Raw genomic sequence first — 21,071 nt, 5'->3', positions numbered from 1 at the left:
CCAGTGACGTCTCGAGCGCACCCTAGCGGAGTGTAGGCGTCGACGGAAACGTCAGCAGTACGGCGAAGAATTCGCCACGGACACGTGCAGTGGTGCCAAACGTAAGCTTGGAGGTTCTGGTGGAAGAGTCACTGCGAAGAGCAGTGTAGATGACAAGTATAACGAAAGAAAGGCGCTCGATCCATAATGAAGGAAAAGTCGAAGCTTTGAATGAAGCCTTCAATTCGCGGTGAAAACGATCTGTGATCGCATTGTATATCGGCTGGTTAGAGGTACTCTTGATGTAGTTGATGCCGAGTAGCCGAGATAGATTGGCGAACAATGTTGAGTCGAAGTGGCGACCACGCCCAGTGTAATGGTGGATGGGACACCGTAGCCGCTAATCCAGAGTATGATGAGTGCTCGAGCTATCGACTCCGCTATTATGTGAAGGAGGGGCATCGCTTCAGGCCATCTGGTGAACCTGTAAGTGCAGATTAACAAGTAGCGATGGTTCCCGCAGGAAGGAAGGGGGCCAACAATATCGACGTGTACATGGCTGAAGCGGGCGTCTGGTGCCGGGAATGGGCCAAGAGAAGTCGCAGTGTGGCGACGTACATTAGACTATTGGCAGTTGAGGCACGCGCCTCACTAGCGACCAACGTCTATGTTGATACTGGGCCACACATAACGAGAAGTAACGAGCCGCTGTGTTGCACGAATGCAAGGATGAGCCGAAGTATGGAGTTCATCAAAGACGGCCAGGCGGTATGGACCACGCACGTAAGTAGCGTACGTGTGCTCTACGCATCACAAACGAGGGGGACGTTGCAGTGACGAAGAAAGATATCTTCAAACACCAGAGAGGTAGCACTCGTGTGAACCAGCTGGAGCTCGGCGTCAGCACTCTGGGCGGTAGGCATGGCTGTGAGGTCGATCACTGCTCGGCCATGGTCCGTTGCATGGATGGCAGTGCGACAAAGTGCGTCGACAACGGCACTGGATTTTTCACTGACGTGACGAACGTCGCTGGTGTTTTCAGAAATGTAGGCGAGTTGTCTCATTTGAAGCGGCGCGTAGGAGGAGGTGCTGGACGCTGGGGGGGGGGGGGGAGGGGGGTTGAGTCGGTGATTATGGTGGGCAAGGATTCGGAAGGAGCATCCCTAGAGAAATTGTCGAAAGTGCTTTACAGCCAAATAGATAGCAGGCAACTCTTGACCCAACGTGCTGTAGCGGCGCTCGGGGGGTGCAAGCTTCTTAGAAAAGAAGCCAATGGGCTGCTAAACACCCATAAGAACTGCTGTAACACTTCGCCGACAGCGGTGTTCGATACGTCAACCATATAAGATGTTGGGGCGTCGCATTTGGGATGAACAAGGGCTGTCACGCTGGCAATGGCTTCTTTGATGCCTGTTAACGCGTGGTCAGTGGTGTCGTTGGAGGCCATTGAAGTAATCGGTGTCTGAGGCTCCAGAGAAAGTGCAGAGGCTGCAGTAGATTAGCCCAGCGAGGCAAGAAGGAATGGGAAAATTTGGCGAACCTTAGAACTTCACGCAATGGCCGAGTGGTGGATGGCTGAGGAAATTCACAGATGGCTGTAACGCAGGTCGGGATTTGACGAATGCCACGTGCGTTGTTGTGATGGCCGCGGAAATTCAAATCTGCACCGCCAAACATTATCCTTGGACGGTTACAACACCTAACTTGCTCAGTCTTGCAAGCACTTGACGTAGATGCAGCTTACGAGCTTTGGCGGTGGTGCTGTAGTCAAGCATGCCGTCAAGATTCCGAAAGCAGCACGTCAAACCGCGTAATACCAGGTCAACGAAACGCTGAAAGGTCTGGCCAGTATTAAGAAGAAAGAACGGCATGCGTGGATTTTCAAACATGCCTAAATATTGCTATAATGGCGGTCTTCATAATATTTGGCGGTTGCACAAGAATCTGGTGGTAGGATTTCACCTGGTCGACCTTGATAAAAATCTGGAATGGGAGGTATTGGGTACCGGTGCAGGACCGTGGCCTGTGGACAGCCCAAAATTTGCCGCAGGGGCGCCAGTCACCAGTCTTCTTATCCACCAAATGGAGCGACGATGCCCGAGAACTAGAGGGGAACGTATGAAGCCAAGGTCATGCATGTGTTCAAACTATTTTTGGCGACTACAAGATCCGGTACGAGGCAATGAGCCCGAGCAAGCACAGGAGGACCAGTCGTGACGATATGGCATTTGACGTTGTGAGGGACTGAGGACTGAAAGGAGGGGGGTTGCAAGACGTCCGGCAACTGGAAAAGGACAGCTGACCAAGGGTCAGGAACGCCCATGTGTGCCTGGAGAAGCCGGAGAGGTATAGTGCGACAGGAAGCGCCTTTTCAGCTCGTCTCAGAGTTCAATATGCGACTGTGTCGCACGCCGACGACGAGCTTGTAGCACTAAAGAAAGTCAACGGCGAAAACTGGCCTCCGCGCAATCGCGATGACAAAGATCCCGTGAAAGATACGTCTGAAGCCTATGTCAAGGGTCACCGAGTTTTTGCTGTAGATGCGGATGGCCGGTCCGTTGACCACGGTGAGAGGAGGAGAGTCGGGAGGGTGGTGGCGCTCAGCCAACGTAAAAGGAACGACTGAAATCTCTGCGCCAGTGTCTACGAGATAGCGGACTTTGGTGACACGGTCGGGGGGGGGGGGGGGTCATGTGGAAAAGACAGTATCTGGGCCAGGAGAAGCGGTCGCCGTCAGTGTTCGGCCCAACCACTCCCGCGTAGGACCAAGCCTGGCGACACTGGTTTCCGCGGCAGCCACAACGACGGTGGTACCAGTACAACGTAACGGGAGGACGAGAACTGAGACCAGATAGACCGGGCTCGGGCAGTGAGGTCGTGACGAAAAACGCGGCAGGCGTGTTCGAATGGCAGCGACCTCAGCTGTCAGTCCCGCTGCCTGTGGTGTAAGCTCCTCGTTAGGTCCGAGGAGACGCGCTTAGCTATGGCCAGCACCTGCTTCGCGTTACGGAGGGTGGGGAGGGCGATGAGGTATTGTCATGAAGGGAAAACCGACTTTCATAATCTTGTCGGCCGATTGAGCCATAAATTCGAGGATCGAGGGTGAAAGTGGGGTTGGGATCATGTGCAGCTGCAGTTGAAGGCGCTGAAAGAAATCTTCCCGGAGAAGTTCGGTGTCGGTTGAAGGAGCCAGTTCTACAGGCAATGCTTGCATGCGGTGCAATAAACCCGTAGGTTAGCGGTCGCCGAGCTCCTCCAATATAACACGTACCTGCAATCAATACCACTCCGTTTCAGTGGTGCGCTAGACGATCGTCGCCTTAAGGTGGTCATAGGGGCGGTCCATGGGCGGAGAGCCTAGAACATCGCGAACAATCGCAGCATTAGTAGGTAGACGCCCTCCAATGACTTGGTCACACATGATGAACTGCGAGGAGGAGGAGGAGGAGGAGGAGGAGGAGGAAGTAAACTTTATTGCTCTAGAAAGAGCAATCAGCGGTCAAGCCGGATGTCTTCATCTTCATCACCGGCCTGCATGGTTTGCGCCCCTATTCTAGGGCACCACTGAGCGTGGCTGCTCGTCAGGCATGATTCACCAGCCTCCGTTGGAGGCTAGTGTTGCCGCTGGAGAGCACGCTCTCCCATTACTCTGCGCACGGATTTTATATTTTCTGGAATGCCTTATTCGTATTGCACTCCCATGTGATGTGATAAAGTACGGGCATTGCGCCACACCACGGGCATGCGTCCCTGTATTGACTTGGGAACATTTTGCTGAGTATATGTAAATTTGGACAAGTTCCTGTCTGCAGCTTTCACCAGTAAACTGCCTGTTGTTGAGTGAGTGTATTGTGGGGCGGAGGATATCTGATCCTCGTCCCTCTATGGTAACTGAGTATGGCAGAGTATGTTGGGATCACTATTATGAAATCTTCAGGATCTCTGTTTAGGTCCGCTCGGTTTGTTTGCTCGCGAGCGATCCTATCAACCCTTTGGTTTCGCTCAATCTCAGTGTGCCCCGATACCCAAAAGATGGTGTCTAATGCGTTTCTTCTGTCGGCCAGCGCGGAGGAAGATTTGAATCGCTTTTTGAACGATTCTGTCGTTAATGTAGTTTCGGCATTCTTTTTTGGAGTCTGTTAGAATTATAAGGGATCTATTTGTGCGGTAGCCCTCCACAGCTGCTAGAGCAACAACTATGTCCTCTCCCTCATTTACCGTACAATCCTGTGCCGACACGCAAGCGATTTCCCTATAGTCCGAGTAAATTACTGCCGCGACGACTCATTGTTCTGTTTCCCTTCGTTCTCGACGATATACCGCGGCGTCCGTCTATACCGTGTTCGCCTTAGTTGCTAGGTATTTTTCTACATATTTTTCCCTAGCGTTCCGCCTGGCTGTGTGTAAATTCGAGTCCATGCTTCTTGGCAGAGACCTTACCTTGATGGTGCTGCGATACTCATCGGCTAGGTTTGCCGTTCTTTGTTCTTTCCTTTCAATTTCTTTGTGACCTAGATTTTTATGAGCTTTCTGCCCGAGGTAGTCTGCTGGAGTCTGAGTAGCTGCGACCCTAGTTGCGCTTCTTTGAGCTCTTGGAACATGTTGTGGAGTCCGAGGGCCAGCAGCTGCTCTGTCGAGGTGTTGGCCGGCAGGTGGAGTGCTGTTTTGTATGCTTTCCTTATGATGGCGTCGGCCTGACCCCGTTCGCCTTTGTTTACATGTGTTGTAATATGGGAGGGCGTACGTGATCCGGCTGGTTATGAGGCTCTTAACCAACTTGACCGTATCTTCCTACTTCATTCCACTTCCTTTTTGCGAGACGCGGGTGATCATACGTGCCACCTGTGCTGTCGCTTGCTTGAGTAGTTTATGGTGTGTGTGCAGCGTTGATTGCTCTGCACCCACATTCCCAGAAACCTGACGGCTTCTTTTTCTGGTATCTTCTTTCCTTCTATGGAGACGCTGATTTGTTCTTCTGAGCGTTTTCCTCTTCTGACTCTCAGAAGCTAGGACTTCTCCGTCGAGCAGGCTAGGCCTCTTTCCCTAACGCATTCTTCCACGCATCTTGCTCCGGCTTGTAGCCGTTCTTCGTTTTGCCTGACCGAGCCTCTGGTTAGTCCAGACGGTGATATAGTCGGCATAAATGGCATGATGCATGCCGTCGATCACTTCCAGCTTCCGGGCTATCCCAATCATTGTAATGTTGAAAAGGATCAGCGAGATATGGGAACTCACGCGACGGAACGAGGATTTGATGGTAAGGAACCAAAGTTCCGAGTCCGACCACCAGACCTCGGAATCGTGGGCTAGCTGCGTTGACGGCAGCACTCGATCGGGATGATTCGAGGCCATGATATTCTGGGTAGAAGACGGACTACAATGACAGCGGGGCTCAAGCACCTCGCGGCGATAGGGCCAGCGAAGCGGCTGATGCGCCCGGAACGATGACGTGAAGTCCGGAGTCATTGATTTCTCTGTGAAGAAAAAAACAGAGAGAGAATGGTGCCTTGTGTGCACAAATTATATTTTTAGCCAAAGCTCCCGAAGATAGCGCAAGGCGGAGCCGATCCACGGCGGAGGTGAAACAGGCGTTAAGCATTCGACCATACGTGGGCCAATCCCAAAGATGATGCAATGCCGGGCCGACCCGCGGCGGAGGTGAAGCAGGCGTTAAGCACTCCCCATACTTAGGCCGATCTCGAAGATGGGGCAATGCCGGGCTGCCCGTGGCCGAGGTGAAGCAGGCGTTAAGGACTCCCCATACGTGGGCCGATATCGAAGAGGGTGGAATGCCATGCCGACCCGCGGTGGAGTTGCAGTTCGCTACTAAGGGGCTCACATACTCAGCTTCGCTGGCCATCGTTCTTCAGGGAGGGGAAGGGATATGAATTTTTATGCGAAGCATACTAGCCGCACAACTACGCTCTTCCTTGCTGCGCTGCGCACGGCCGCGTAGCTACCATGTGACGTCATAACAGCTGCAAAGCGGACGCTTAAGCTTCGCTTCAAGAGTGGAACGCGACAGCGTTCCCGTCGACCCGCCAAGGGGTGTAAGACAATGGTCTACGGCACAGTGACGACGCGCCCCGCATCGCACGCGGTGAGCGTCGAGCAACGCAGCGTTCGGCGCGACAACGAAATGTGCGCCTGAGCAAGCGACGCACGCCTGAGCGGATGCCGACGACACCGGCTTTTCTGCGACACGAGCTCCTTCACGTTGTCGCGTTAAAATAAAGGCAAGTATGCTTCGCATCCTGGGCTTAACCTTAGCTAAGCCACAGCCATTTTTTTCGTTCGAAAGCTGGTGAAAGTTACGGAAGTTATCAAGTGGTCCCGGAAAATTAAGAAAACTGACATAATGTTATCAACCGCTTCGAGTCGCTTTAACACCTTCGCTTAAAAAAAAAGCAAGATATATGGGTTTTCTTTACACATGTAGCCAATGCAGGCGTTCTTTTTTAATGCCTTATTAGACAGTTTCACCGTTGCGTACGCAGATCCGCTGGCTATTTCACTTCATTTCATTTCATTTTATTACCTTAAAAACCCCTTGCGGAGTATTCCATAAGGGGTGGATGATACAAAAATACAGGAGGTTGCCGGCTATGTTATTTTACAGACAGAATACTCGTTACTTCTTCCACGAAGGCAGAAGAGGTGGTGACTGCAGCGACGTGGTGGGGAAGGCCGTTCCAGTCTTTAGCTGTACGATGAAAAAATTATGGCGAGCAGGTGACAGTGCGCGCGCTAAGGCGAGCAACATTTTGTGGGTGGCCTGTGCGCAGCGATATGCGTGAAGGTGGTGCAATGTAAAGTGCGTGGCGAAGCGAGCTGATGTAGAATTTATGGAATAATGATAAGCTCGCGATACGGCGACGGTGCGCTAGTGTGTCCAAACCAGACTCTACTTCTAATGGTGATACGCTGATATCATATGAGTATGTCGAGTGAATCTATCTTACGGCGCGGTTCTGTACGGACTCTATTGCGTTGCTGTGGTAAATCTGGTGAGGATGCCATATAGGTGATGCGTATTTGACTTTTGGCCTAACCAGTGTTTTATATGCTAGTAGTTTTACCTGTTGAGGAACATTGCGGAGGTTGCGTTTCAGAAATCCCATGGTTTTTCTTAGCAGATAATGTGATGTTAGTTATATGCGAGCACCAGTTTAAATCATGCGTGATCGTAATGCCTAGGCACCTAATAGATTTTACAGTGTCGATTGGGATGTCATTAATTGTGTAGAGAAAGTCATGCTGATTACGGCTGCGGGTAATTGATAGATTTGCATTTATTATTGTTTAGTACCATTGACCATTGATCACACCAGGTTGTAATGTTGGTCAGGTCATATTGAAGATAAATGCAGTCATCACTATAAGTGATAGTTCGATAGACAACGCAATCAACTGCAAACATACGAATCTGGGAGGAAACATGCAATGGAAGATTGTTAATGTATATTAGGAACAGGAGGGAACCTAAGACTGAACCTTGGGGTACGCCTGATGTTACGGGAAGAAATTCTGAGGTAGTATTGTTAACACTGAGGGACTGTGATCGGTTACTAAGAAATTATTTTATCCATGTTAGGACATTGGGGTGAAGGTTGAATGAATGTTTGGTTGTTACTGGCGCAAGGGCCAGGTATGGCCAAAGAGCGCCAAGCCAGTGTTGATGAATTCGCAATGTAGTTGTGAGTTCAATGATGTTCATGAGACGTGGCTGTAAAGGGGCCTTAAATGTAGTCGCTCTAGAGTGCGTAAAATCTATCTGTTATAAGATTATGTCGATGATAATGACATGTTCTATGTGCAATAAAATCTATCGTGAGAGAATGATGCATTATAAAATATATATGAGATGTTAAAATTACCTGGAGCACTACTGCCTCGCCAGAGCCCTTGAAACAAGAGCCCGGAGGCCTGTGCAATACAGTATGGCTATCACAACGGCATCCTCTCTAGAGAGGAAGCGCTACGAATGTACGGGACTAATAACGTGTAGGACAACATATCTGAGGTGCCTTCACATGTGCCGTGTCTAGTGTATTGGCTTCTGCGTCGGGCTTTGCGAATGCCCCACGCCCACTTGCCGAATGCCATTCATTGAAGCTTTGCTACACATTCAAAGTCTGCCTTTCTCTTGCGAAGGATTCCATGGCCGTGTTGAACTGGGCCCCTGGTATGCACGCGACTCAATTGCTGCGCGGACGAGGCGCCTGGTGGTCCAGCGGCGGTAACGATCAATGGTCCAGGGGCGAAGACACCGAGGACGAGAGGGAGATACCCATGGCGCCAAGAGGGTACGTGATGATGATGATATGTAGTGTTTAATGGCGCAAGGGCCAAGTGTGACCAAAGAGCGCCAAGACAATGGTGATGAGCACTGAATGGACTAATGGCTGATGTGACGTGGCTGTAGAGAGGCCTAAAACTGAGAGCAAGAAGTTGCATAAAATACACAAGGAATAAAAATGTGAAAATGACTAATGTAGGGTATGTTATAAGTATAGGATGTACAACAACGGTGTAATAGCGTTAGATGAATAAAAATGAACATGTGATTGTTGTTGACGAATAGCAGAACAGCCTCAGCGGTTCCCTTGAGTGCAAGGGCCTGGAGGCATCTGCTATAACATAGGTTGAAATCGCAACCATGGCCTCTCGCAAGAGGCCGTGTTACGAATTTCTTGGACAGAAAACGTGGAGCGTGTCAACGTCGTTTAGAAAGGCTAAGGTAGACTGCATGTGAAATAGCGGTTCTCTGCCTAGAAACAGTGCCAGGTGAAGCGGTATATACTGACTGTATGCTAAAGGGAAGTGTTTTTTCCTCTCGACTTGTGTTTCGCGGCATTCTAGGAAGACATGTTGAACACTGAGTGTCTCCCCACATCTACTACACATTGGACGTTCACCGTCGCTCAACAAAAAGCTATGTGTACCGTAAATGTGCCCTATTCTGAGACGACAGAATAGGACTTCACTTCGTCTGGACTTGGTCAGTGATGGCCAGTATCCTAAATGTGGCTTAACTATGTGGAGTTTATTAAGGGTTTCAGCGTCCCATTTATGCTGCCAGTAGTTTCTGAGTTTTTTCCGCAAGTATGGCTTTAGGTCTGAGACCGGAACGGCTACGGACATGTTGCAAGCTTTTGTGTCTAAGGAGGTAGCAATTCGGTCTGCCAGGACGTTACCTTCAATACCTCTGTGTCCAGGCACCCAGCATATCGTTACATGTTGGCCAGATGCATAAATAGTACAGAGGAGAGAAAAAAGATCTGCAATTACTGGATTTGTGTGGTTGGAGCATGACATCAATGTTTTCACAACGCTTAATGAGTCTGTGTATATGACCGCCTTATGTAGTTTTAACTGTTTGATGTGTTTCGCAGCCGACCACAGTGCATATGCCTCTGCTGTAAAGATGCTTGTTTGAGGGTGCAGAACATCGGACTCGGAAAAGGATGGCCCGACGGCTGCATATGACACGCCAGCATGTGATTTAGACGCATCTGTGTAATACTCTGGACACGAGTATTTAAATTGTAATTCCAGAAAATGCATATGAATGTGCGCCTCTGGAGCACGCTTCGTTACCTCCACAAATGACGTGTCAAAGTCAATAATTCGCCACAACCACGGTGGAAATGGCTTCGCAGAAGCCATAGACTATTTTCATGAATAGGAACATCCATCTTCTCGCTCAGCTTTGTCACACGGATCGAGAATGGCTCTCTGGCTGTAGGTTGGTTACGAAAGAGTGTTGCAGAGGTCATATTGTTTATGGTGGGATAACAAGGATGGTTTTTGTTAGCATGTACTTTCAGAAAATAATTAAGTGTAGAATATGACCGCTGCAGCTCGAGCTACCATTCATTCGACTCGGCATAGAGGCTTTGAATCGGACTCGTCCTAAAGGCGCTGGTGGCGAGGCGGATACCAAGATGATGCACAGGGTCCAGCATCTTAAGAGCACTGGGTGTAGCTGAGTGATACACAACGGCACCGTAGTCTAACCGCGATCGTACAAGGCTCCTGTAGAGGTTCATGAGGCATTTCCTGTCGCTTCCCCATGTTGTATATGACAGTGTTTCCAGGATGTTCATTGTTTTAAGGCATTTAGCTTTCAAGTACTTGATATGAGGAATGAAGGTTAGTTTTGAGTCGAGTATTATGCCTAAAAATTTATGTTCAGTGTTGAGTGGTATGTGTTGTCCATGCAGCATAATATCAGGATCTTGTATCAAACCTCTCTTTCTAGAAAAAAGTACACAGGAGCATTTGAGGGGGTTTAGCTTGAAGCCATTTTCATTTGCCCATTGTGAGACCTTGTTCAGTCCGAGTTGGACTTGGCGCTCGCAGACAGCAAGATTACAAGACTTAAATCCTAATTGCACATCGTCTACATATATTGAATAAGACATTGAGGACGGAATGACTTTGTGGAGGGAATTCATTTTCACAATGAAGAGGGTGCAGCTAAGCACGCCTCCTTGTGGCACACCGGTCTCTTGAGTGAATAGCCTGGACAGGGCATTGCCCACTTTAACACGGAACGTCCGGTTAGTCAAGTAGTTTTCTATCATATTTAGCATGTTGCCGCGTATGCCCATCGCAGAGAGGTCTCGGAGGATTCCAAATCGCCATGTTGTGTCATAGGCTTTCTCCAAGTCCAGAAATACAGAGAGAAAAAATTGTTTGTGTATATAAGCCTCTCTAATATTTGCCTCAATGCGAACTAGGTGGTCTATTGTTGACCTACCCTCCCTGAAACCACATTGAAGGGTATCAAGTAGACGGTTGCTTTCCAGGAAATAGATTAGACGCCGATTTACCATTTTTTCATATAACTTACACATGCAGCTTGTTAGTGCTATTGGCCTATATCTACTGGCTAATGCAGGGTCTTTGCCTTGCTTATGAATTGGGATGACAATTGCTTCTTTCCATGAGGATGGAATATGCCCTGATACCCACATGGTGTTGTAAAGGGACAGAAGTGTGTTCAATGTTTCTGGATGCATATTCTTGATCATTGCATACATTATGCGATCACTACCTGGTGCTGAGTTGCTGCAGGAAATGAGAGCAGCCTTCAGATCAGCGAGATTAAAGGGACAGTTGTAAGGTTCATCTGCTGCGCATTTTCGTTCAAGGCGCTCTCGCTCTATGCGTTCCTTGAACTTTAGGAAAGTTGGCGAATAGTGTGATGCACTAGAAATATCTTCAAAATGCGTACCCAGGAAGTCTGCCTGATCTTTCATGGTGTTGCCTTGAGCGTTTACTAAAGGAAGCGGTTGTGCTTCCCTGCCCTTTAATCTGTTCACCCTGTTCCATACCTTACCCTCATCTTTGTAAGAGTTGATGCTACATATGTATCTTTCCCAGCTTTCTCGCTTAGCACCTCGTCGTGTTCTTCTGCCCTGTGATTTCGCCTTCTTGAAATTAATGAGGTTCTCCGTAGTTGGATGGTCACGAAGCAGGCTCCAAGCTTTATTTTGTTTTTTTCCGTGCTTCTTTGCATGCGTCATTCCACCAAGGCAAACGACGCTTATTGGCAAGTCCGTTAGTTTGTTTTACGCATTTTTCAGCGGCGTTAATAATAAAAACTGTTAAATATGCCACAGCATCATCCACGTTTAAAGAAGTAAAATCATCGTACTGTAAATATGTGATCTCTTGAAACATTTCCCAATCCGACGAGTCGATTTTCCATCGGGGAATCTGTGGAGCGGGATCAGCTCGTTTTGTTAAAGTTAGGAGAATAGGGAAGTGGTCACCTCCGTAAGGGTTTTTTACGACCTTCCAGTCAAGGTACGTCATTATAGATGGAGAGGCTATGGTTAGGTCTATTGATGAATATGACTTATGTGTGGTGCTATAAAAGGTGGGTTCTTTTTTATTGAGAAGAACTGCACTGGTACTTAAAAGAAAGTCTTCTATAGTACGCCCTCTTGCATCACAGCGCGAGTCACCCCATAGCGTATTGTGGGCGTTCACATCACCTGTTAAAATGAATGGTTCCGGAAGCTGATTGACTAGTATTTCAAGATCCCTTAGTTGCAAGCGATGTTCGGGTGGTATGTAGAGGGAACAGACCGTAACCAACCTGTCGAAAAGAATCGCCCTAACCGCTACGGCCTCAAAATTAGTTTGAAGGTGGAGGTGTTGGTAAGCAACTGACCTCTGGGCTATAATAGCCACGCCACCAGACACGGCATGGCCATCATCGCGATCTTTCCGGAATAATGTGTGTTGTGTTAAGAAATTTGTATTTGATTGTTTCAAGTGTGTTTCCTGAACGCAGAACAGCCTAGGATTAAATTCTTGTATTATTTCTTTGATATCATCTAAGTTGTTCAGAATGCCACGGGCATTCCAATCAATAATTTGTACAGCCATTTTATTAGGATGAGAAATGTTCCGTGTTCAGGTGTGTAGTGGCGTACTTTAGGTAACAGGACCGTCGTCTGGCCCTGTTATGGGTTTTTTGTTTGTTTTGGCGAGCTCGAGAGAGCCATGCCGGTGTTTCGGCGCCAAACGTGCCGGTGTTTTGTCCATTGCCTCCTGGGAAGCACTGGACGCCCGCGCGTGCGGGCTTCTAGTTTGTGTGTCAGACCACGCCTGGCGAGGCGTGGTCTTGAGGCCCGACGTACCCGGGGTAGCCGGCCTCTGTGTCTTGGTAGGTGGCGCAGGTTTAACTGCTTCCACCTCGGGGGCGGGGGATGCCACAGCCAACGACTCGCTGTGCGCGGGCCGGGCAGGTGGCGCAGGCCGGTGTGGCGCTGCCCCCTGACGCGTCGCATCGGCGTGCGTTTTGGTGTGGAATGGGGAGCACCTTTTTCGTGCTTCCTTGAAGGAGATGTTTTCATGTACTTTTAAGGTGATTATTTCCTTTTCTTTCTTCCAGTTGGGACAAGATCGGGAGTATGCTGGATGTTCACCTTCACAGTTTACACAGTGAGGTGTTGCTTCACATTGATCTGAGGCATGGCCTTGGGCTCCACATTTCGCACATGTAAGTTTACCACGGCAGCTCTGCGATCCGTGGCCAAATCTTTGACATTGGAAGCATCTTCTTGGATTAGGGATGTATGGTCTGACAGCTATCTTCGTGTATCCAGTTTCTATTGTTTGTGGCAGATCGCAAGTGGCAAATGTGAGGATCAGGTGCTTTGTAGGAATTTCCTTATTTTCTCTTCGGATAATGATTCATTGAACGTTAATTACATTTTGCTCTTTCCAGCCTTCTAACAGCTCTGTTTCGGACAAGTCGATGACATCTGCATCAGATACTACACCGCGTGCTGTGTTCACAGACCGATGGGGTGAAACGGTAACAGGTATATCTCCAAATGCCACAAGTCTGTTTAGTTTGTTGTGCTGTTCTTTACCATGGATTTCAAGGAGATCCCCGCTCGACATTTTGGTGACCTTATAGCCTAGGCCAAGTGCATCAGTCAAGCCTTTAGCAACAAGGAAAGGTGATACGGTTCTAGCTGGTTTTATCTGTTTTTTCGCTGTGAGCGACTTGGAATCGGGGGAAAATTTCTTTTGGTTTGAAGAGGCTTAGAATTTCATCGGTGCGTCCCCTCTTTTGAGGGTGACGATCAAGCAGACGTGGAAAAGCAGGTGTTCCCATAATATTCCGGACATTTTCGGCGGCAATGGCGGCCACCCACCATGGAGCCCAACAGGGGGACGCTGTAGCACTTAACGTGTAAGGCTGCAGACGCCAGCCGTGCACTGCTGCTATAACCTAATATACCATACCCAAGGGAGGGCACATACACAAGGTTAACCCTAGCCGCCTAGAAAATTAGGAAGTGACGGAAGAGACAAAATGATAGGACAGTAAAAGAAAGAAGACAGGAAAGAAAAAGATTGAAGAGGGGGACAGGAAAAGGCGACTGCCGATTTCCCCCGGGTGGGTCAGTCCGGGGGTGCCGTCTACGTGAAGCAGAGGCCAAAGAGGTGTGTTGCCTCCGCCGGGGGGCCTTAAAGGTCCGATCACCCGGCATCGCCTGAACCCCCAGGATCCCCCTTTCCCCTGACACGGCTAAGCCACGCACGGCTACACGCGGGAGGGTCCAACCCTCGTGTGCTCGGGTACGTGGTGTCGCAACACACCAAACGCCTGCTCACGCAGACGCCCCTGCGGGGGGGGGGGGGGTGGTGAAGGTTCAAGCGAGAAAGTTTTAATAATGAGCGTTCATGAGCTACTTTATCAAACGCCTTTGCAAAGCCAGGAAAAATGATATCGGTGAAAGTGTTAGTATCGAGATTTGAGTGTAGGTCATGAAGAAATGCAGCTAATTGAGTGTCACGTGACAGCCCTTTACGGAAGCCATGTTGCGACGGATGAAAAAAGTTACCACTGTCTAGGAAATTCATTACGTGTGAATATATGGCGTGTTCCATTATTTGGAGCAGCTTCGCAATTGGCATGCGCAGAATGCTAAAAAGAGTTTGGCGCCTTGCATAGGTGCTCGTCCAGCAGTAGCGTCGCGGGTGTTGCGCGGCTAGCGCGTCTTGCGTCGCCGAAGCCGCCAGCCTGAATGCGAATGCAGCCGTGCTCCCTCTCATCGAGACGGCACATAAGGTTTCGCAAAAGCAGCTTTCGCGTTGTCCTATTACTCCTCCAGGACAGAGCGTTAGGTACCTTTCGCCCCCATTAGTAGCGTCAGCCGTCATGTTAGATGCGAAAGGCCTAAGAGAAGGCGCCGCCATTGCCGCAATAGGGTTTGCCATATACCAGTTGAACGCCACTATAGAATTTAGAGTTCGTGATTCTTTCGCAATGTGGAAGCTTCTTCTAAGGCTCTAACCGAGAACATGCGCCTACTGTGGTGACACCCGCTCGCTTATCATGGGAGCTGTGCTCGCAATTAATCAAAGACTCTATACTCCAGCTCCCAAGTAACTTGCAGCACTGCTGAAGGTACCAGATGTGCAGAGACAGTATCTATCGTAGTCGAACATTGTTGCTGTAAGAATGTCGCACTAGCAGTGGGATAAGACAGTTTTATTAGTGCTTGTTACTTGATGCTAATGATAGGTTATAGCATTACGGGACATGCTGTGCCCTTTGCGCATGCACATCGCTCACCATGAATTACTGTGACGGTATGGTATGGAGGAAGAAAAAACTTCACCTTTGTAAGCAAACACCGTCGGTAACCTTCAGTAACCGGCCTAATGCCGGTTACGTAAGAATATGGAAGCGTAAATACGCTTCGTTCGAAATTCACGCTTGTCACTGGCTCTCCGTTCTGACAGCCAGAAATAAGGGTAAAATTTGTCAGTGCTCAGTCTTATCTCTTGCTGGGGGCAAAGCGTCAAGTATATTCTGTGGTTAATATTGAGATCGGCTGTTTGTTTTCACGTTCCTACGACTGCATACGCGGCGCTGAGTCGTAAAATTAGTTTCACTTCTTGTGCGCTGGTAGCACCGCAGCATTAGCGCTTGCTATTTAAAACAAAGCAGAAGATCGTGCCGTGTATCGCCCAAGTAACATTCAATAGTCACCTTATTCCTGCAGCGGACTGTGTGTCGTTCCTTGGAATAAAATTAGATTCTCACTTGAAGTGTACTAATGATATCGCCTTTTTTAGACAGGAAACACCTTTTGGCATAGGAGTTCTCATTATGCACGCGAATTCTTTTCAGGACACGCATTATTATAGTTATACCTCGCGTTCATACATATTCATATCACCAGTGGTATTGCTTGCTGGGGAAACACATATAACTGCCACCTGTCGTCCATTCAACGCATACAGAACTAGGCTATTCTCATAATCACCAAGAGTTCATTTTACTCAAATGCTCTCACGGTACTCCAGGCAAACTTTATACTACCTGTATCTGGCTTGCTTAAGTATAATCTAAATGTTATCTTTTCTAAAAAAACTTAACAAAACAGCTTGCTTACGAATTTGTGGACTGCAAGTTAATAATACCAACCTGACTAGGTTTGCGCATAATTACAACTTTTGATTACCTTAATATAACACTAACTATGGAAAAATGTCATCCTCGTTGTCAGCATTAAAAATATGGAATAACCTACCCCATTCACTTAAACGAACGTCATCTTTGAATGTGTTCAAAGATGAGTCAATGTTTTATTTCTTTTTGTAAATTCTTTCATGCATTATAACCTGTTCTCTGTATAGTTATCCTTTTTTATATACGTACGTTTTTGTTTGTTTTCTTTTACGATTGCATTGTATTACGCGCGTTCAATTGTTTCATTTGTACTTCCTAAATCTTTGCTGCTTTAACGCACGTTTTGTGTACATCTTCTTTGATTTCGGAACCGAGCGTCCCGTTCCAGTCATTGACTTTGGGACCCTCGTCTGCATACTATTTTGTGAAGTAGTCATTGTTTTTTGAATGGAGAATAAACTGAAACTGAAACTGATGAATGCACTGTGCAGAACACTCTATAGGCCTAATTTCTCATTTTTTACTGTCCTTAGCTGCTGTTGTACGTAAGGACAGCAGGTCCTCCTTTTTCTTTACCTGGGCTGGCTGCACGAGTGCAACCAATGTAGAAGTGGACATCTTTTTCAATCGGTGCAAAACTTTTAGGACTGACATCTAGGATCAACGCCACGCTGTCTAGAACGCACTTTTGCACGTAGGAGATGAAAGACAATGAGGACGTTGGAAACGCGAGGCAGCATTTCGTCTGCGTCTGTCGGTGCTGTCAGTACACGTGATGACGACATCGAAGCTTCGCTGCAAGGACAGTCAAACGAAGTGTGGGTGCGTACGTTGGCGACCAATAAATGTGAGCTTATAATCCAAGACTACGCATGATAAGGTCACACCATGCTGATTCGGGCTAGGAGGCTTCAGGCTCCGCGCTGTGTTCAACATATAGTGAAGTTGTCTTCATGCGCTGTGTATATGCGATATATTTACCCAGAGTTTGAGCAGATTTGTCGCTTAAAGGAAACTAGCAGATTGGCTGCTCGTGTTCATGCAAAGGCGCACACGTGGCTAGTGGGTGTAAACTCGATGTGCGAAGTGAGGCGCTTTGGCTCTGCTAACACAGAAGGCGGCACGACTTAGGTACTAGTGTAGTCCCAGTGGTTAAAGTCGCTGTGAGGAATTGCAGAAAAAAGAAGCCTATAAATGAGCAAAGCTCCATTGCGGCATTTATGTAGACTCAGCTTATGCTTACAAAGGCAAACCATTTGTTCCGTCAATCCACCGACTATTGAGCACATGTCGACAAGATGACTAGGTAGACACCGAGCAGAAGACACGGCTTGGATTAGCATAACTTGAGGGGCATTCGTATTTCCTATTCGCTAAAAAATCCCAAAACTTCTGCACCATTGCAAGAAAGTACAGACATGGAGTGTAAGAGTGTACAATGAACCTAAGCTAAATTAATTCTCCTAATATTGTTTTTACTAAATTTAATCAGGAAAGTGGTGGGCAGTTTTGGATAAAGTACGTTTACTTGGAGGATAGGTACCAATGCCGCTCCTTTGTGAAGTAAATTGCATTATTTTGAAAACGTTTTGTTATCAAATACGCTAAGCCTGCCTAAAGGATTAAGGTTTTGCCTAAATTAGGCATTTCGGCGCTTAATGCAATCACGTTGCGACTATCTGTTGCTAGGACGCTTGTAATCGTAGCATACTTACGAGGCAGGCAATTCCCAGTATCAACACTCCCATCGGCGTATCGCAAAGACACATCTTTGTGCAGGTTGTTTAGGAGCTCTGAAAAAGAAAACACAGAAAAGGAAGACTGAATCGCTTCCTTACTATTTCACAAGTTGGAAGGCATTTGTTTTGATTCCCGCCAAAAATCGTGAACTCAACTTTTTGGCTTAGTTTTTATCTTGAGACCAATATGGACGCCCTAGGCGAATTTCTGTCGTCAGCGGCGGCGTCGCCATCGTATCACACACTTTATTCAATGTACTCTTGTGACCCATGCATATCGTCGCCAAAAGGAAATTATGATTGGCCGTCGTAATCTCACCTGCGTGTGAGAGCCAGTCTTGGTTTGTTTTATAAGTGTTCATGCAAGAAAAATTATACATTAACTCAAGGCCAATTGTCATCACTGCCAGCCCCGTTGCCATGATGTTTTTATAAAGTCCAAGTTCGATAACATCGCGATCGCACGTCGTATGCTGCGGGTGCCAGTGAAAGCGTGCGAGGGTGGTTTAACCATGAAATCATGAAAGCATAATGGATGAATCTCACACGCCGAATGTAGGAATGCAGGAATGAAGACCGCTGTCTTCGGTAGCGCCCAAACCATTAAGTGGGAATTATGCTCAGGCAGCGGATGCCCGTGGCACCACTGAGTGCGGCAGCGCGAACCCTATCTCGAAAGCGATCTGTGGAGGGCACAATGTCTAGAAGAGCAGAGGGCTGATGGCTTTGTGTGTACTGCGTTCTCGCCTCTTGACGAGGAAGCGAGAGGACGTCCGAAGAACAATTCACTCGATGCTGTTGCTGGTGTTCCTCGCGACAGCGCTTTCACAGCCATCCCGCAGGATGTGTTCAAATAAAGTTCCACATCTAAAGGCGATTCCATCTGCAGGCACGGGGAACTATCAATATGGTGCTCAGGACGCCGGCCTTGATAACCGGTTTCATTTTATGTGTGTGTTTTTCTTTTAGAGCGCAGCTCTTTGGCGTCCGTTCCTGGGTTTCGCGTCGTCGTCGGTGTTGTCGGCCTCGTAACCAGCTCCGCCCCCCTTCGCTGGAGTGGGAGACGAAGGACGCGAGCCGCGAATGGCGGAGACCAATGAGAGCGGCCCCTTCAGTGACGTCCGCGCGCGATGCTGGTGTCATGCGGACCCTCCTTACGGCTCGATGCGCACTCGTGTCTGGTCTCAGCCGATCCGCTCGTTTCGTACTATCGTCTGCTCGCGCCAAAGCTCTCGCCCGCGCCTGTTTGGTTCTGTTGGGTCGGTCTCGTTCGCGCTTGTTTTGGTTGTTATTGTGTGAGATTGTTTCTTAATCTGATTGTATGCGCTATGCGAATTGTATAGTACTTTCTGGAAGCCATGCGGCACCAGCGATCACACTGGAACCTTTGACGAGTCATGTATAAACGCCGGCTCGCTTGATCCGCAGATCAGATTTTCGACCATTACCGACTCTGCTACATGTCTCTCTCAAATTCTTTGCTTCAAAATATCGCGAAATGGAAACACGTATAGAGCTGCGCTCAAATTTCGCATTAGGGAGTATCGTAATCGTCGGATAATTTTTTTGTTGCTTGCTTGTGAACCGGCGGAGGGTGCTTTTGTTTTCTCTTGCAAGAAACTTTGCAAGAAGATCACAGTGTGAGAGGACAGGACGAGTGAAAATTTCGTTTTGCCCGCTTGGCACTTCGCACCCTCCCGTTCATCGGCTTTTTACTGATAATGCTTGAAATTGCGAGTTTGTTTCTATTACCTGATTCGCTCAGTATGTAGGGTGAGGTATTGTTTATACAACATAGATTTTACATACCAGGTAGCGCTATTCTTAGACCTCCTTGAGTTCATTCAATCATTCTTTATGTACAGCATTCTTTTACAATATAGAAAAGCATTACTGAACCCATAGCCAATGGCTAGTCCCGGGTCCATAGTCAGGCTAGAGTACAAAACGCAGCATGCGAGGAAACAAAACAGCAGACGTAATACATAACAATAAAATTAACCTACATATCAGTGTACTTTTATCCTTCACGCACGCGAGCAGACAAAACATACATAATACATAACAATGAAATTGAGATGCGCAACTTAGGCAGGAATGTAAATATAAAGCAAGTGTACTTTTATCCACAGTATTCTTAAAAAAACAGTATTTTCTCAGAGAAGACATAAGGATACGGGCTTCTTTTACCAGCATTGGCAGGGAATTCCAAACAAGTGCGCCGTTAAACTCCACGAGCCTTTTTCCCGTACAGATTATGACATGGAAGCAGATTAAAACACCCTTTAGTTGCAGCTATTATATTTTCTAACACGATTTTAAACAAAGTAATAGGAAGTGGATCATTGGTTTCGATAATACTGTGAATGACCTCAGCCATTTTCAATTCATACAATGCATGCACTGGAAACACATGCAATCAGCTATACAAGTATGCACTGGATTGTGTGCTTCTCGAAGTGATAATTCTCAATGCGCCTTTTTGCAGACGGAATACAGGATCAAGGTAAGTTATGAAAGTGTTTCCTTAGACTGAATACAATAAGATATGTGACTCGGAATGAAGGAAATGTACAGAATGCGTAGGACAGGATATTCAAAACATTCACAAGCCTTAAGAAGAATATAAGATCCGTAAGCAAGCTTGGAACAAAGATATATAAACGTGAGCTTTCCAGTGCATATCTGAATCGAAGAAAGTGGCTAAATATTTGTAAGAGACTACTTGTGTAGTTTTGCACCTCGTAATATGTCCAGTGTGGAGTTGTTTCTTCCTGGAATAGAAAGCTGTATACTTAGTCCTACTAAGATTAAGAGTCAGTTCAATGGACGTGAACCGCTTAGAAACATTATCTAACTCTGCATTTATTTTCGCCTTTATAACAAGCAGACTGTCTCTAGTGAATACAAGAGTAGTGTCGTCAACATACATCAGCGTCTGTTATGCCAGTGCTTTGCAGGGAGACCTTTTATGTAGACTGAGAAGAGCATGGGCCCCAGAACGAAACTGTCTGGCACGTCGGTTAGTAGGATTTGTGAAGCAGACGTATCATTTTTAAGTATTATATGCTGCTTGCGGTTACTGAGGTAGCTTCTGAGTAAGTTCAGGATTTTGCCGCTAAGTCCTTGAGTGTTATTCTTGTTCAGTAATATCTGATGGTCAACTGTATCGAATGCCTTCTTTATGTCGAGATAGACAACGACCGGAATTTTATTCTGCTGGAGAGCCGTACCAGTAGGTGCGTCTGAGTGAGCACAGCGAAAGGAGTAGATATCTGAAGTATGGAACCGCGTTGGTATGGGCTCAGGATATTGCATTTGGATATGAATTTGTTTATGTGCATGTGCAGTTTTTTTGGTGTTGCGTTGTTCGGAAAAAACAACAAAATCTAGACTAA

At 47.4% G+C, this 21,071-nt stretch overlaps 1 protein-coding gene across 15 annotated transcripts in view; it reads right to left on the bottom strand.

Moving 5' to 3' along the window:
• The window catches only part of LOC139050262 (uncharacterized), a 228,395-nt gene that overhangs the window by 201,781 nt on the left and 5,543 nt on the right, over window positions 1–21,071 (bottom strand). For all 15 annotated transcript variants that reach the window (XM_070526449.1, XM_070526458.1, XM_070526453.1 and 12 more), the window contains exon 2: window positions 17,650–17,727. In XM_070526449.1, coding sequence (XP_070382550.1) covers window positions 17,650–17,703 — 54 coding nt within the window. In that variant the 5' untranslated portion in view covers window positions 17,704–17,727. The remainder of the gene's footprint in view (window positions 1–17,649; window positions 17,728–21,071) is intronic.

Source organism: Dermacentor albipictus, chromosome 10, assembly GCF_038994185.2.
Source record: "Dermacentor albipictus isolate Rhodes 1998 colony chromosome 10, USDA_Dalb.pri_finalv2, whole genome shotgun sequence".
Lineage (NCBI taxonomy): Eukaryota > Metazoa > Arthropoda > Arachnida > Ixodida > Ixodidae > Dermacentor > Dermacentor albipictus.
Note: the sequence above shows the minus strand (reverse complement) of the source record. Positions and strands in the feature narration are given on the sequence as shown.